At 50.9% G+C, this 13,590-nt stretch overlaps 1 protein-coding gene across 1 annotated transcript in view; it reads left to right on the forward strand.

The window, feature by feature from the left end:
* NUP188 (nucleoporin 188) overlaps nt 1-13,449 on the forward strand; it is a 50,152-nt gene extending 36,703 nt beyond the window's left edge. The window contains exons 23-44 of the mRNA XM_054726751.1: nt 106-234; nt 807-946; nt 1,767-1,873; nt 2,854-3,060; nt 3,180-3,349; nt 4,014-4,083; nt 4,464-4,531; nt 4,953-5,148; nt 6,798-6,875; nt 7,193-7,278; nt 7,521-7,666; nt 7,962-8,143; nt 9,247-9,447; nt 9,610-9,702; nt 10,137-10,295; nt 10,810-10,947; nt 11,519-11,593; nt 11,671-11,898; nt 12,025-12,156; nt 12,429-12,502; nt 12,633-12,762; nt 12,869-13,449. Coding sequence (XP_054582726.1) covers nt 106-234; nt 807-946; nt 1,767-1,873; nt 2,854-3,060; nt 3,180-3,349; nt 4,014-4,083; nt 4,464-4,531; nt 4,953-5,148; nt 6,798-6,875; nt 7,193-7,278; nt 7,521-7,666; nt 7,962-8,143; nt 9,247-9,447; nt 9,610-9,702; nt 10,137-10,295; nt 10,810-10,947; nt 11,519-11,593; nt 11,671-11,898; nt 12,025-12,156; nt 12,429-12,502; nt 12,633-12,762; nt 12,869-13,045 — 2,986 coding nt within the window. The 3' untranslated portion in view covers nt 13,046-13,449. The remainder of the gene's footprint in view (nt 1-105; nt 235-806; nt 947-1,766; nt 1,874-2,853; nt 3,061-3,179; nt 3,350-4,013; nt 4,084-4,463; nt 4,532-4,952; nt 5,149-6,797; nt 6,876-7,192; nt 7,279-7,520; nt 7,667-7,961; nt 8,144-9,246; nt 9,448-9,609; nt 9,703-10,136; nt 10,296-10,809; nt 10,948-11,518; nt 11,594-11,670; nt 11,899-12,024; nt 12,157-12,428; nt 12,503-12,632; nt 12,763-12,868) is intronic.
* The last annotated feature ends 141 nt before the right edge of the window (nt 13,450-13,590 follow it).

Raw genomic sequence — 13,590 nt, forward strand, 5'->3', positions numbered from 1 at the left:
AATCTGTATCACTGGTGTCCAGTTGTTTAGGTTTGGACAATTGCTTTTTCTTCCAGTAATAAATTTGGTGGCTCCCTAGTAACTCAGAATGTGTCTGTCTTCCAGCCACACCCCCAGCCTGCAGTCCCTCTGCATCTGTAGCCTGGCCTATACAGAAGCAGGACAGACAGTTGTCAATATCATGGGCATCGGCGTGGACACCATCGACATGGTGATGGCTGCTCAGCCCCGCAGGTAGGGCTCCCTCCCCACCTTCCTCCATTTACCTTTTTGTGCCTACATGTTCTAAGAACTCCAGTTTAAGTTAGAGTGCAGTAGCTTTTTAATTAATTAATTATTTTTTTTTATTGATTTCAGAGAGGAAGGGAGAGGGAGAGAGAGAGAGAAACATCAATGATGAGAGAGAATTATTGATTGGCTGTCTCCTGCACACCCCCGACTGGGGATCGAGCCCGCAACCTGGGTATGTGCCCTTGACCGGAATCAAACCCTGGACCCTTCAGTCCACAAGCTGACGCTCTATCCACTGAGCCAAACCCGTTAGGGCGTGTAGTAGCTTTTTAAAGATAACCTTATTTCTCCTGGGACATGGCCTGTGTATAACCTAGTGGTGCTGTATAGACTGGCACGTAGCAGTGGGAGTTGATTGCCCCTCCTGTCTCCTAGTTTGGCCTGGGGCCTCTAGAAGAAGCTATTTAACTCTGGGATTATGGTTGGTATGGTTGGAATCTAATTCATGAGAACACATATGTTGTGAATGAAGTCATGTTGCCTGAATCAACATTGGTTTCCATTTGGCACCCTAGTGATGGGGCAGAGGGCCAGGGGCAGGGCCAGCTGCTGATCAAGACAGTGAAACTGGCATTCTCCGTCACCAACAATGTTATTCGGCTGAAACCTCCTTCTAATGTGGTGTCCCCTCTGGAACAGGCTCTCACACAACATGGTATGTATTTCTCTTCCAATCAGCAATGTTTCTGCCCATAAGTACATACTTTTTAGGCTGTGTTTTTAGGGGTCAACAGTATTTTCTGATTAATTCCTTGAAATTTGGGAATGATCACCAGCTCCCATCCTGGACTTAGAAATAAGAGGACTGGATCATATTTCATTTCTCCCTCCTCCTGATGGCATAATAATTAGAACGCACGTTCAGTCAGGCTGCCCTGGTTCAAATTGTGGCTCCAAACTACTGTGTGACCTTGGGCACATTACTAAACATCTCTGCCTTAGGTTTCTTGTCTATAAAAGAGGGATAATAGTAGTGTCTGCCTTACAAGATTATAATGAAAGACATGGAAATTCCTGTTAAAATATTGACTGTTATTACTCTTTGACTTTAAATACTCATTTAATTCTTTGGGACCCAGTTTGCTCATTTTCAAATTGAGATAATGTCTCAGATATTGTATTGGGATAATGTCTCAGACCTATTCTACCTGTATCATATTGGCATTAATATTTTTGCATGTCAGTGCAGTGCTTCAGTGCGATGTCTTTTTCTAGCCTATTTGATCAAAGACTACCTATTTTCTTGAAAATGTATTTCTTCCTACTCTTAATAAATTGTATTGAGCTGTTTGTCCCCAAATCCTGCCTTAGCTACTGAAAAAAAGAGAATGATAGGGCCGCTGGGTTCGCTCTGGCCCTCCAAGTACTTGAGAGTAAATTCCCTCACATATGAATGAGCCTTATGAATAGCACCCTCTCTTAAAAGCTTGAATCAGGCACAGTTGGTGTTTAAAATATTTCCTCTGCTTCTTCAGGTGCCCATGGGAACAATCTCATTGCTGTTCTTGCCAAATACATCTACCACAAACATGACCCAGCTTTGCCACGTCTGGCCATCCAGCTGCTGAAACGTCTGGCCACGGTAGGATCCCACTTAACCAACTAAAGCCCCAGAAAACTGACTTGGTGTTTGTGACCACTCTTGCCTTCTCCCAAGAGAAGCAGCTAACTTGGACTTCTCTGACTTAAAGTGAAGTAGCCACACACACAAATTGTATTTTATGAGGGTATTTTTGTTTTATTACAACAGTCTTATATACTTATTTTTAAATATTTATTTAAATGATACAGATAAATGTAACAGAAAGTTAAGGTACCTCTGACCCCTCGTTCCAGATCCCCTGTGAGCAGGTTGGTATGCACTGCCCCAGATTTGTCTGTGCTTGTATAGTAAAGGGTGTGCTGTGTGAGTGTGCTTTTGCTCTTTTCAGAAGTGGAATTCCCCTACACATCCTGTTCTGTAACTAGCTTTCTTCACTTAACACCATGTCTTGCAGTCTTCCATGCAGGCACATTTGAAGCTACTTCATTCTCCCTAATGCTTGCCTGGTATGCTATAGAGTGGATGCATCCTAAATTCATTTGGGCTAGTTTCTGTCATTCACTGCTATAAACAGTGCTGCAGTAAACATTATCCATAGAACTCTGTAAACTTTTTTTACAGTTTCTAAAACTTAGATAGATGTCAGTGAATATTTAAATTTTTTTAGTCATTTCCAAATAGTCCTCCAAAAAGGATTGTAACAGTTTATACTCCTAACACGAAGTCTTGTATCTTTGCCATATGCTTTCATGTTTTTTTTTAAATCCTTGCTAGTGGGCAAATCAATATTATCTCACTTTTTACTTTGCATTTATTTAATCATGAGAGAGGTTGTGCATCTTTATATGTTGATTACTATTTTTCCTGTGACTTGATGGGCATCTTGTGCTGTAGTTTGGCGTGATGTCCCTTTTAACCCAGAGCTATATATGCCTGGATATTCTCAGCACCCTTCTGCAGGAACCGGTTGGTTTTTCTGGAAGTAGAGCTCTGAGCCTGTGTGTCCCGGTCTCCACCAGGTGGCCCCGATGTCAGTGTATGCCTGCTTGGGCAATGATGCGGCTGCCATTCGCGACGCTTTCCTGGCACGATTGCAGAGCAAGATTGAGGACATGCGCATCAAAGTCATGATCCTGGAATTCCTCACAGTTGCAGTAGAGACTCAGCCAGGCCTCATTGAACTGTTTCTGAATCTGGAGGTGAAGGATGGCAGTGATGGCTCCAAGGTGAGCCTGCACCTGGGGCAAAGCTGGGGGACGGCTCCCTGGGAGGTGGGTGCTGGGCTCTGTGTGTGCAGTTACTGGTAGTGGCTGGGGCCCTGAACTCTCACCTGCCCCTCTTGAAGGAGTTCAGCCTTGGGATGTGGAGCTGTCTCCATGCGGTCCTGGAGCTGATTGACTCCCAGCACCAGGATCGCTACTGGTGCCCGCCCCTGCTGCACCGTGCAGCCATCGCCTTTCTGCATGCCCTGTGGCAGGACCGGCGGGACAGTGCCATGCTGGTTCTCAGGACCAAGTAGGTCTGACTCTTCCCGAGCCCTTGTCCTTGTCTGTGAGAGGGGGTAGCAATAGCTTCTATCTTAGCAATTTATTGTGAAGGATCTTGGAGCATATCAGTGCCTGGGTCTCTGAATGGGAGTGTCACTCTTAGCTATTCTTTTTAATGCTGCCACCAGCAGGCGTCATGTTTGCTCTAAGGTAAAGATGTGTTAACGTTAGAGTTCCTGCCTTCTGCAACCCCCAAACCCATTGTTCTTGAGAAACAGTCGATTCAGATGAGTGTGGCTTGCTTGAGCAGTGAACTGAATGACACATCTTATGTCTTGGACCCCGTTTGCACAAAGGAAAGGAACTTTAAAATGGCTAAACATCAGAGTCTGTGTCCTGCTTTTCCTCCTCGCTCTCTTCTTTGTGGGGCTGTCAGAAATAGACAGTGGACTGAACCCTGAGAGTTCTTACTGGTCAACTCTGTAATGTACGGTTGTGTTTCTGAAGAGGAAAACCTACATAAATCATACTTTATCTGTGGAGCCCTTTACATTTTGGTAGGAGCAAGCGACCTTTAAGACACATTAGAATTGGGGCTGGATAAACAGGAAGTAACCACTAAAGGGAGGTGGGGAACGGGGAAAGGTCTACGTGAGAGAAAGTGTGATTTACAACATGTATTTTCTTTTTAGACCCAAGTTTTGGGAGAATTTAACAAGTCCACTGTTTGGAACCCTTTCTCCTCCCTCAGAAACATCTGAGGTAAGCTGTGGGGAAGGTGGACAGGGACTGAGTTCCTGGGAGGAAAGGCTGGGCTCTGGAGACTGAGCTGTAGAAAGGGATACCTCCCTTGGTAAACAACCAGCGTGCTTTCTTCACGAGAAGCTTCTTTCTCAGAGAAGTGCTTGCTTCCTCTCCCTGTGATGTCTTGCTTTGGGAAGGAAAGTGGCATGCCCTGCTCCGTGTTGATGGCTCCGTGGTCTTCTCCACTTACTTGGAGACACTGTGGACCTGACGCTTCTGCTCTTGCCAGTCAGATGCCCATGCACATGCGATAGGGAATAGGTTCCTTTGTGGGGGACACCAGGGAAGAGGATCGATCGCCCTGTGATTGGTGTCTGCTCTGCTCTTCCCCTCCACAGCCCAGCATCCTGGAAACCTGTGCCCTAATCATGAAGATAATATGCTTGGAGATATACTATGTAGTTAAGTGAGTCCTTTCCCCTTTTGAGAGTTTAATTAAAGGTTTGGGAGGGGAATCACGGCCTACCACTGGCTGCATGGCTGTACAAGCCGAGTCAGGAGAGAACTGGTTTGGGGCCATTTATGGAGGGCTACTGAGCTGTGTCCCTGGCCAATCCATTGATGGCATTTATGATTATCAGAAAGAGTTCTTGTGAAGCAGACTCCATGAGCTCGGGATTTTATGGAGGAGGAATCCTGGAAAAGGCCTCAGCCTAACCCATTTTGTTAAGCAAGAAGCATGAGCCCCACACATTGGAGGGATCCGGAGCCGTCTGCCTTAGCCCATGTGAGGTTGTTTTCTCTGCCTCATCAAGGGTCTGTGCCCATCACATACCCATCTCCTTTCTAAAAGCTAATGGTAGGTTTTGTGTTTCTTGACACTCTAGGGGCTCACTAGACCAGTCACTAAAAGACACACTCAGGAAGTTTTCCAGTGAGAAACGCTTCGCCTACTGGTCAGGGTATGTCAAGTCCTTGGCGGTTCACACAGCCGACACGGAGGGCAGCAGCTGCACCTCCTTGGTCGAGTATCAGATGCTGGTCTCCGCCTGGAGGATGCTTCTCATCATTGCCACCAGTCACGTAAGAACCTCTTGGGGCGAGTTTTCACTTGGTTTCCTAGCAACCATGTGCCAGGGTGCCTAGTAGTTAACAGCCCCTTGGGATGAAGAATGAGGGTATTTCCCTGAGAGCTAAAATGTAACAGGTTCTGTGTAAAAAAATGGGGGCTAATATGGGGTATTTGATGATACTAGAAAAGAAGCCCTTACGAAAAGTGCAGAGAAGTAATTTGAAATCCCTTCAGTCATTTCATCAGGATTCCTGTAGCTGTCTTTCCGCCTCGCGTAGGTCGAGGGTTCCCTTCAGCCACCTCCCATGCACGTGCATTGTCTCGTGCTGTGTGCCCTGTGGACAATGGAGACGTATTTGTTGACTAGTGAGGTCGCTGTAACAGCTGCAGCAGCAGCCTCTCTAGAGAGCTGTTTGTTCTCACTGGTCCTAGAAACTGCATTGCCTGGTCTTAGAAAAAGAACAGACGCATTGTCTCTGTACAGAGTGTCTACTGAGACTTGGTTTTTAGAGAGAGAGTTAACATTTGAGAAGAGGTTGCATGTTTTCTTGTATTTTTTAGTTGTTTGACACCATCATGCTGTGTAGTAAGGACTGGATGTTGAACTGTTCTTCCTGGGGGGAACCCAGATTAATTCCTTGACTTCATTAATTGCTTCAGCTTGATAAGTGCCCCTTGTTTCAGGCATACTCTTAGCATCTGTGGCTTGTTTACTTAGTGCCACACTGCCCGTGACCTTGGGCCTTTGCTGTGGCACAGTGGTTGTGGAGCCCTGAGACTGCAGACACACCAAAGGCTCAGCCATCTTTGGGGAATGATTGATTTGCCCCTGGATATAACCTGTGTCACCTGCCTTAGACCCTAGCTAGGCAGTAGTTCTTTCATTATTCTTGGAAAATCCCACCATTCTTTTCCCCTCCTAGGAAACCTATTTGGTTAAGTCCAGGATATTGATGATTCATCCATTCATTAATGGATGTTAGTGGGATGCCTGCCCATGTGCCAGGCATCAGGGCTACAGCAGTGAACAAGGCAGATAAAGTCTTTGATCTCATGGAGAGTGTCCTGAGAGGGAGGCAAATTGTCAACAAACTCCTGAAGAAATAGGTTCAGATTGTGAGAGTTCACTGGGAGGGAACAATCAGGAGACTGGTAGTGAAGCCAGAGTAGGATAGGCATCGTCAGGCGATGTCCACTTTGAGACCTGAAGGTGCGAAGGAGCCTTCCAGGTGGAGAGCCCGTGGTGAGAGCCGTCTAGGCAGATGGACACCAGCGCCAGGGTCCAGAAGAGGGAAAGAGCGTGTGTGCACAGGAGGAAGGAGGCCATTGGGGCTGGAATGGAGGGAACGCGGGTGGGTGTGATGCAGAAGCATTGGCGCAGGTCCCCTGGGGCCTGCCAAGCCTTTGCAGGAGTTGGTCTTTGCAGTGCACCGGGCAGCCCCAAGGGTCTGAGCAAAGGAAGGGTGTCATAGGAGGAGGGGTGCGGCTGGGCTGGATTCTGACCTTATCTAAGGGCAGACAAACGGCAGGCCTCCAGCCCCACTTCAGTCAGGGAGACAGTGACTCCTCAGGGACCATCGCCTGACAGAGGACCCCACATTTCTTGGCTTCTGAAGTCGGGGAAATTTTCCCAACTGACATGTTTTTCTGTCCTTTGCAGGCAGAGATACTGCACCTGACCGACTCTGCAGTGCGTCGCCAGCTCTTTCTTGATGTGCTTGATGGGACCAAAGCGTTAGTAAGTGTCTGGGAGATTTCACGTTCCTTCCCGGGACAAGGTCTCCGAGGTCAAATAGGAGCTCACGAGTCAGCAGTCGCCCAAGTGGTCAGGTCAAAGGGCTCAGTTGGCCTGGGAGGCCTGAGGCTGTGGTGGGGAGGCAGAGCTCTGCTGTGCTGGGCCAGCCCCTAGCCTCTCCCCATGTCCCAGCCCCTGTAGCTCACTGCTGGGAAAGAAAAGCATGAATCCAAAAGGTACCCTGTGGACAGAGCTGGAATCTTCTGGCTGGACCAGCCCCTCGGAAGCCTGACTTCTAACTGTCTGCTGTCTTTCCTCAGCTCCTGGTCCCAGCCTCAGTGAACTGCCTCCGCCTCGGCTCCATGATGTGCACTCTGCTGCTTATCCTCCTGCGGCAGTGGAAGAGGTGAGGGCTGTTGGGAGCGGCGGCCTGCGGACGGGGCTGCCTCATCGGGGCCTGCTCGATCCTCTTTACTGACCCTTTGCCTCCCTGAAGGGAGAAAATGGGTATGAAATGGGCTAGCTTTCCATCACGCAACGGGACCGACAGCCGACTGCTCAGTGGGCATCCTGAGTTGGAGCAAAGGCAGTTGTGGCCTTTCTGTGAGCTGTGTTTTCCTCTCCCTCTCGACCCCATGTTATTTCTAGAGAGTTAGGTCCTGGGGATGAGATTCTTGCACCCTTGACAGAGATCCTGGAGGGAGTGCTGCAGGCAGACCGGCAGCTCATGGAGAAGACCAAGGCCAAGGTGTTCTCAGCATTCATCACTGTGCTGCAGATGAAGGAGATGAGAGGTGAGGGGCAGAGGCCGTGGCAGTAGCGGTCTCCCATCCCTGCTGGCAGCCAGGCCACTCTGGCATAGAGCCAGATGTTCCTCCTGTGGGGGTTGAATTGTCAGTCTTGGAACTCTGGTCTTTGGGAAAATTATTTTTCTTCTCCACCTTTTTCTCTTGCCCTCTCCTGGGACAGATCACTCTCCCTCTCTCACCCAGCTATCTATTCCCAGCTATCTGCCTGGGAAGAAAACTTCAGTGTTCAGTGAGAGGTGGCATGGTGAGTGTGACAGTGTTCTTCCCTGTCGCTTTGCAGTGAGTGACATCCCCCAGTACTCTCAGCTAGTGCTTAACGTCTGTGAAACCCTCCAAGAAGAGGTGATTGCGCTCTTTGACCAGACCCGCCACAGTCTGGCATCCGGCAGCGCCATGGAGGACAAGGACAGCATGGAGACTGATGACTGCTCTCGGCCCCGGCACAAGGACCAGCGTGATGGGGTGAGCACGTGATGGGAAGCTGTCTGTCCTTTCCACATGCACCCAGCAAATACGAACTGCTAGGCCCTACATGTGATGAGTGAACAAGACAGGCGCTGCAGTTGTAGAGTTCAGTCTGGTGAGAAAGTTAATAAATTTCAGTCTGTGCAAAGAAATGTTAGAATTCCATGTGGCAAGTCCAGCAGGGGAACAATACAGGGAGAATGTAGTGTGTGGTTCTCACCAATCTAGAGACTTGGCGAGAAAGCACCGTTTCAGCAGTGACCTAAAGCAGGCTGTTGTGAGCAGAGATGAAGTAAGGCCTACAGAGTTGGGGCTAGATGACTAGAAGCGTCACGGTTTTTATTCTGGGTCCTCAGTGGAATAAGAACCAGCTTAACAGGCTTGTAAGCAAGGGTGAGAAGTGAGGAGATTTGTATCTAGAAAGATCACTCTGGATGCAGTAGCAAACTGTTTTTCAAGCTGTGGGTCATGACCTATTGCTGGGTCTTGAAATGAGCTCATTTGGTAAAGACCAGCAATTTTTTTTTTAATGATGTAAAAGAAAATATTAGTGTGCTTTACATGATATAAGGTCAGAATACTGTTTAATGGAAATATATAAGTATGTGTATACCAGGGCACAGTCTAAAGGTATTTATTACTGCAGTCATGGTAAAAAATGTTTGAAAAAACTCTGGTAGAAGAATTGTTTTGGGAGGGTCCAGAGAGGAGGAAGAAAGACCACTTAGGGGGTAATTGCAATAGTGCAGAGAGGGGAGGTCACTTTGACTTTGTATGTTATCAGAGTTGGATGGAGTAGGCAGATGTAGGACAGGCAGTAGCACCAGCACAGCTGAGGCAGTTTGGGTGATGGGGGAGAAGTCATGGGTAGTTCTGTCAGTCTAGGGATGGCTTATTAGTGTGGGTGGGGTTGCCAGTCCCTGAGAGGTGGGTGTGGGAGCAGAGCAGGGTTGGGAGAAATTCCAAATTGTGTTCCAGTCCAGCTTGCTTAAGAGGTGTATGGTCAGGTGCAGGCTGGCTGTCCTCTCCTCCTCCTCCTCTTCCTTCCCCTGCACTGCTTCCTTCTCTTCTACTCATCTTTTACCTCTGGGCCCCAGCAGGTGTGTGTCCTGGGCCTGCACCTGGCCAAGGAGCTGTGTGAGGTGGATGAGGATGGTGACTCATGGCTGCAGGTGACCCGCAGGCTCCCCATCCTACCAACTCTCTTTACCACCCTGGAGGTGAGCCTTCGCATGAAGCAGAACCTGCATTTCACCGAGGCAGCGTTGCACCTGCTCCTCACCCTGGCTCGCACCCAGCAGGTAGGCGGCAAGCACGAGCAGGAAGGAGCCTCCTGGTTTGTGCGGAGTGGGTTCTGGCACTGTCTCTTCCAGAAGCTCTGGTCTAGTCTGAGAGCTCCCCTTGCCCCTGGGGGGTTGGCTGCAGGGACAGGTCCCATCTCATTCCATGTCATTCTCTCCCAGGGAGCCGCAGCAGTGGCTGGAGCTGGCATCACCCAGAGCATCTGTTTGCCCCTCCTGAGTGTGTACCAGCTCAGCACCAATGGGACAGTGCAGGTGAGTTCCAGTGGCCTGCCAGGCCACTGCCCAGACTGTACTTCCCGGGGAAAAGCACGCCCGCAGCCCGCTTCACTTGCCCCATAAGTTGCTCTCTTCAGTGGTTTATGTACTTACTGTACTGATGGACTGGAATCCTCCCCACCCCACACTCACTGCCTGCTAGAGAAGCTCACACAGCTAGTTAGTGGCAGACCCGAGTCTAGAACCCAGGATTCTTGCATTTCTGCCTGGTGCTCTTTCTTTGTCACTGCTGGCCTCAGACTCTCTCTGGTCCTGCTGGTCGCCAGGCAGTGACCATGCCCATCCCAGAGGTTTCCTTTTCTAAGCAACCAGACTGCCTTAGTATCTCTGCTGCATTGAGGCCCTGCTGTACCTGTCAGCCAGATTCCTTGGCGCCATGTCCTGATTTTTGTCTTTCCTTTGTGTCTTAGACACCCAGCACCTCTCGGAAATCCCTCGATGCCCCCTCTTGGCCAGGGGTCTATCGCCTGTCCATGTCTTTGATGGAACGGCTCCTCAAAACCCTGCGCTACAACTTCTTGACCGAGGCTCTGGACTTCGTGGGTGTTCACCAGGAGCGGACCTTACAAGTGAGGAGCTGCCGGGCATGGGGTTTGGGGCTTACAGGGGTCTGGGCCATTCAGGGCTTGAGGCTTGGTAATTAAGGGGTGTCATTTCCCCATTTCTTTGAAAAAAAGTTTTTATTGACTTTTATTAGAAAGAGGAAAGGAGAGGGATAGGAACATCAAGGAGAGATAAATATTGATCGGCTGCCTCCCGTATGCTGCCCCACTGGGGATGGAGCCCGCAACCCGGGCATGTGCCCTGACCAGGAATGAATCATGACCTCCTGGTTCATAGGTCAATACTCAACCACTGAGCCACATGGGCTGGGCCATGGCCCCCATTTCTGTGCTCTAAGGACTGCTGGCTGATTGGCCAACTCATGTAGCTGCTCTGCCAAGTGAAGCAAACAGTTTGGGGTCAGCTCAGACGGAGCCTTCTTGTCGGGGCACCAAACCACCTGTTGTACTGCCCACAGGAGGGCAGGAAGGTGTGTCAGGTCCCTGCCTCACCCCGTCCTTCCCTTCGCTCCCCTCCCAGTGCCTCAACGCGGTGAGGACGGTGCAGAGTCTGGCGTGCTTGGAGGAGGCAGACCACACGGTGGGCTTCATCCTGCAGCTCTCCAGCTTCATGAAGGAGTGGCATTTCCACCTGCCTCAGCTCCTGCGAGATGTGCAGGTGGGGCTCAGGCACGGGTTCTTGGAGGGGCCTGGGGAAATGCCTGGGGACGGTGTGATGGGCACTCTCTGGGGCGCCTGCAGGGAATTTGGCTTAGGGAGCACAAGATTTGGTTTCATGCTGCTTTCTCTGGAGCTAAATGTTTCCCTCCCGGCATATGGCAGCCTTGTAGGTTAAAAGCCTGGGCTTATCGGTCAGACCCTTTAGAAACAGGCCTGAAGCTGGGACGCAGCCAGAGAGCACAGCAGAGAAAGAACAGATTCTGGAGTCCGACAGGCAGGCGTCTGTCTTTGCTGGTTGTGACCTTGGCCAACTCCCTTCACCTCTCTCAGCCTTTTTCTGCTTCTGTAAAAGGGGGAGATAATCCCCACCTTATTTACTGACTGAGGACTGATACTGGGCCAGGTCTTTAGTTAGGTCCCTGGGAAACATCCCGGCGAGAGTGGGCCCAGAGTGCAGGTGCTCAGTGAGTCGGGAGCACAGTGGTCTGTAGAGACCTGTGTGGTTGATCTAGTCAGTTGGCTGGGGCTGCTGCCAGGAGAAGCCCCTCAGCCTCCCATGTTTGCCACAGGTCAACCTGTGCTACCTGTGCCAGGCCTGCACCTCCCTCCTGCACAGCCGGAAGATGCTGCAGCACTACCTGCAGGTACCTCCCCGCCCCCATGCTGCCTGGAGTGCCTCACCCCAGCTTCTGTGCTCCACCTCCACTTCTGTCTCTTCCAGAACAAAAATGGGGATGGTGTCCCCTCAGCTGTTGCTCCCCGAGTTCAGCGGCCACCCACAGCTGCCCCTGCTGCCCCCTCCTCCTCCAAGCAGCCCACTGCTGACACAGAGGCTTCGGAGCAGCGAGCCTTACACGTGGTCCAGTATGGCCTCCTCAAGATCCTCAGCAGGACCTTGGCGGCCCTGCGCCACTTCACCCCGGACGTCTGCCAGATCCTGTTGGATCAGGTACCAGCACCATCTGTGCTGCCACCAGCCTCCCACAGCGATCTGAAAGCTTGGCTGTGCCCTGCTCTCTTGAGAGCTGTCTGGGGTCCTAGCTGGGCCCTAGAATGCTCTGGTCTTGCCTTGCAGTCCCTGGACCTTGCTGAATACAACTTCCTGTTTGCCCTGAGCTTCACCACTCCCACCTTTGACTCTGAAGTGGCCCCCTCTTTTGGAACCCTTCTGGCCACAGTGAATGTGGCCCTAAACATGCTCGGAGAGGTGAGTTTGGTGTTGTCTGGCCCCTTCACCCAAATCTTCCTCCCAGTTGACCACTTCCTACCCTTGACTTTGGCACGTTTACCTAGCCTTCCCCTTCCAAGCCAGTTCCTCATCATGAAAGGAGTATGATGGAACCTAACTCTGTGGAGAATTATCGTGAGGTTTAAATGATATAACTGATAAGATTGCAGGACCTGCCAAAGAGGAAGCTCCCAGAGTTGAAGCTGTCACTGTTCCCTGGTTTTGTTTAACTCTTGTTTCTCTTCCTCCAGCTGGATAAGAAAAAGGAGCCCCTCACTCAGGCTGTGGGGCTCAGCACACAGGCAGAAGGGACCAGAACACTGAAGTAAGAAAACCCTTTTAGAATTTGGTCTGGGGTTGGGGCAGACATGGGCTGGCTATTCTCTTAGCTCAGTGGCCCACCTAACACCTGCCAGCTTAGCCCTCTACACAGTGCCAACCCTGCCCTGTCCCAGGTCCCTCCTGATGTTTACCATGGAGAACTGCTTCTACCTGCTCATCTCCCAGGCGATGCGTTACCTTAGGGACCCAGCTGTGCACTCCCGGGACAAACAGCGGATGAAACAGGAGCTCAGCTCAGAGTTGGTGAGAAGGATCGAGGGTCCTGACTGGAAGGGGCGGAGCTGGTGGGGAAAATCCAGCCCGAGGGTGGGGGTTGCTGGGCCTCATCAGGCTCCTTTTTCTCTCGTAGAGCACCCTGCTCTCCAGCCTCTCGCGCTACTTCCGCAGGGGAGCCCCCAGCTCCCCTGCTGCTGGCATCCTCCTCTCGCCCCAGGGCAAGTCCACCGCTCTCTCCAAGGCCAGCCCGGAGAGTCAGGAGCCTCTGATCCAGCTCGTGCAGGCCTTTGTCCGGCACGTGCAAAGATAGGGGAGCGGCATGCCGCCCGCCTGCCATCTCCGCCAACCTGCACAGCAGCCTGACGGTGCCGTCTGGGACTGAGCTGCTCCTGTCACCCTCTCCCCAGAGTAACCACAACTCCAGCCACCCGCGCACTGGCATTATTTTTATAACCCATGGAGCGGTCAGCAGCAGGGGTAGGGAGCCAGTCGCTGTGCTCACCCCTCACCTTCCAGGTGCCCCAGAGGTGTACTCCTTTCCTTCGAGCATTCCCCAAGCACTTGACCCCAGCCCAGGGGAGAGACAGGAGCCAGTGTCATGTGTAGCCAGGAAAGGCTGGCTGCACGGGTTTTAAATGTTTTCCATGCTCTGTTGTTGCAGTTTTTGGTAATACTGTGGTCTATTTATACAAATATTAAAATACTGTTTATAGACAGCTGTGTCATGTGTGCCTCCACAGCCCAGGAGTGAATGGCTAGCCAGCTCTCAGTGCGTGGAACAGGGGCCCGAGAGAGGAGTGGAGGCTTGGGGAAGGCGAGTTGATTAGTGGTTGACTAACATCCCTCCATTAATGT

Source organism: Eptesicus fuscus, chromosome 15 (assembly GCF_027574615.1).
Source record: "Eptesicus fuscus isolate TK198812 chromosome 15, DD_ASM_mEF_20220401, whole genome shotgun sequence".
NCBI classification, from domain to species: Eukaryota; Metazoa; Chordata; class Mammalia; order Chiroptera; family Vespertilionidae; genus Eptesicus; species Eptesicus fuscus.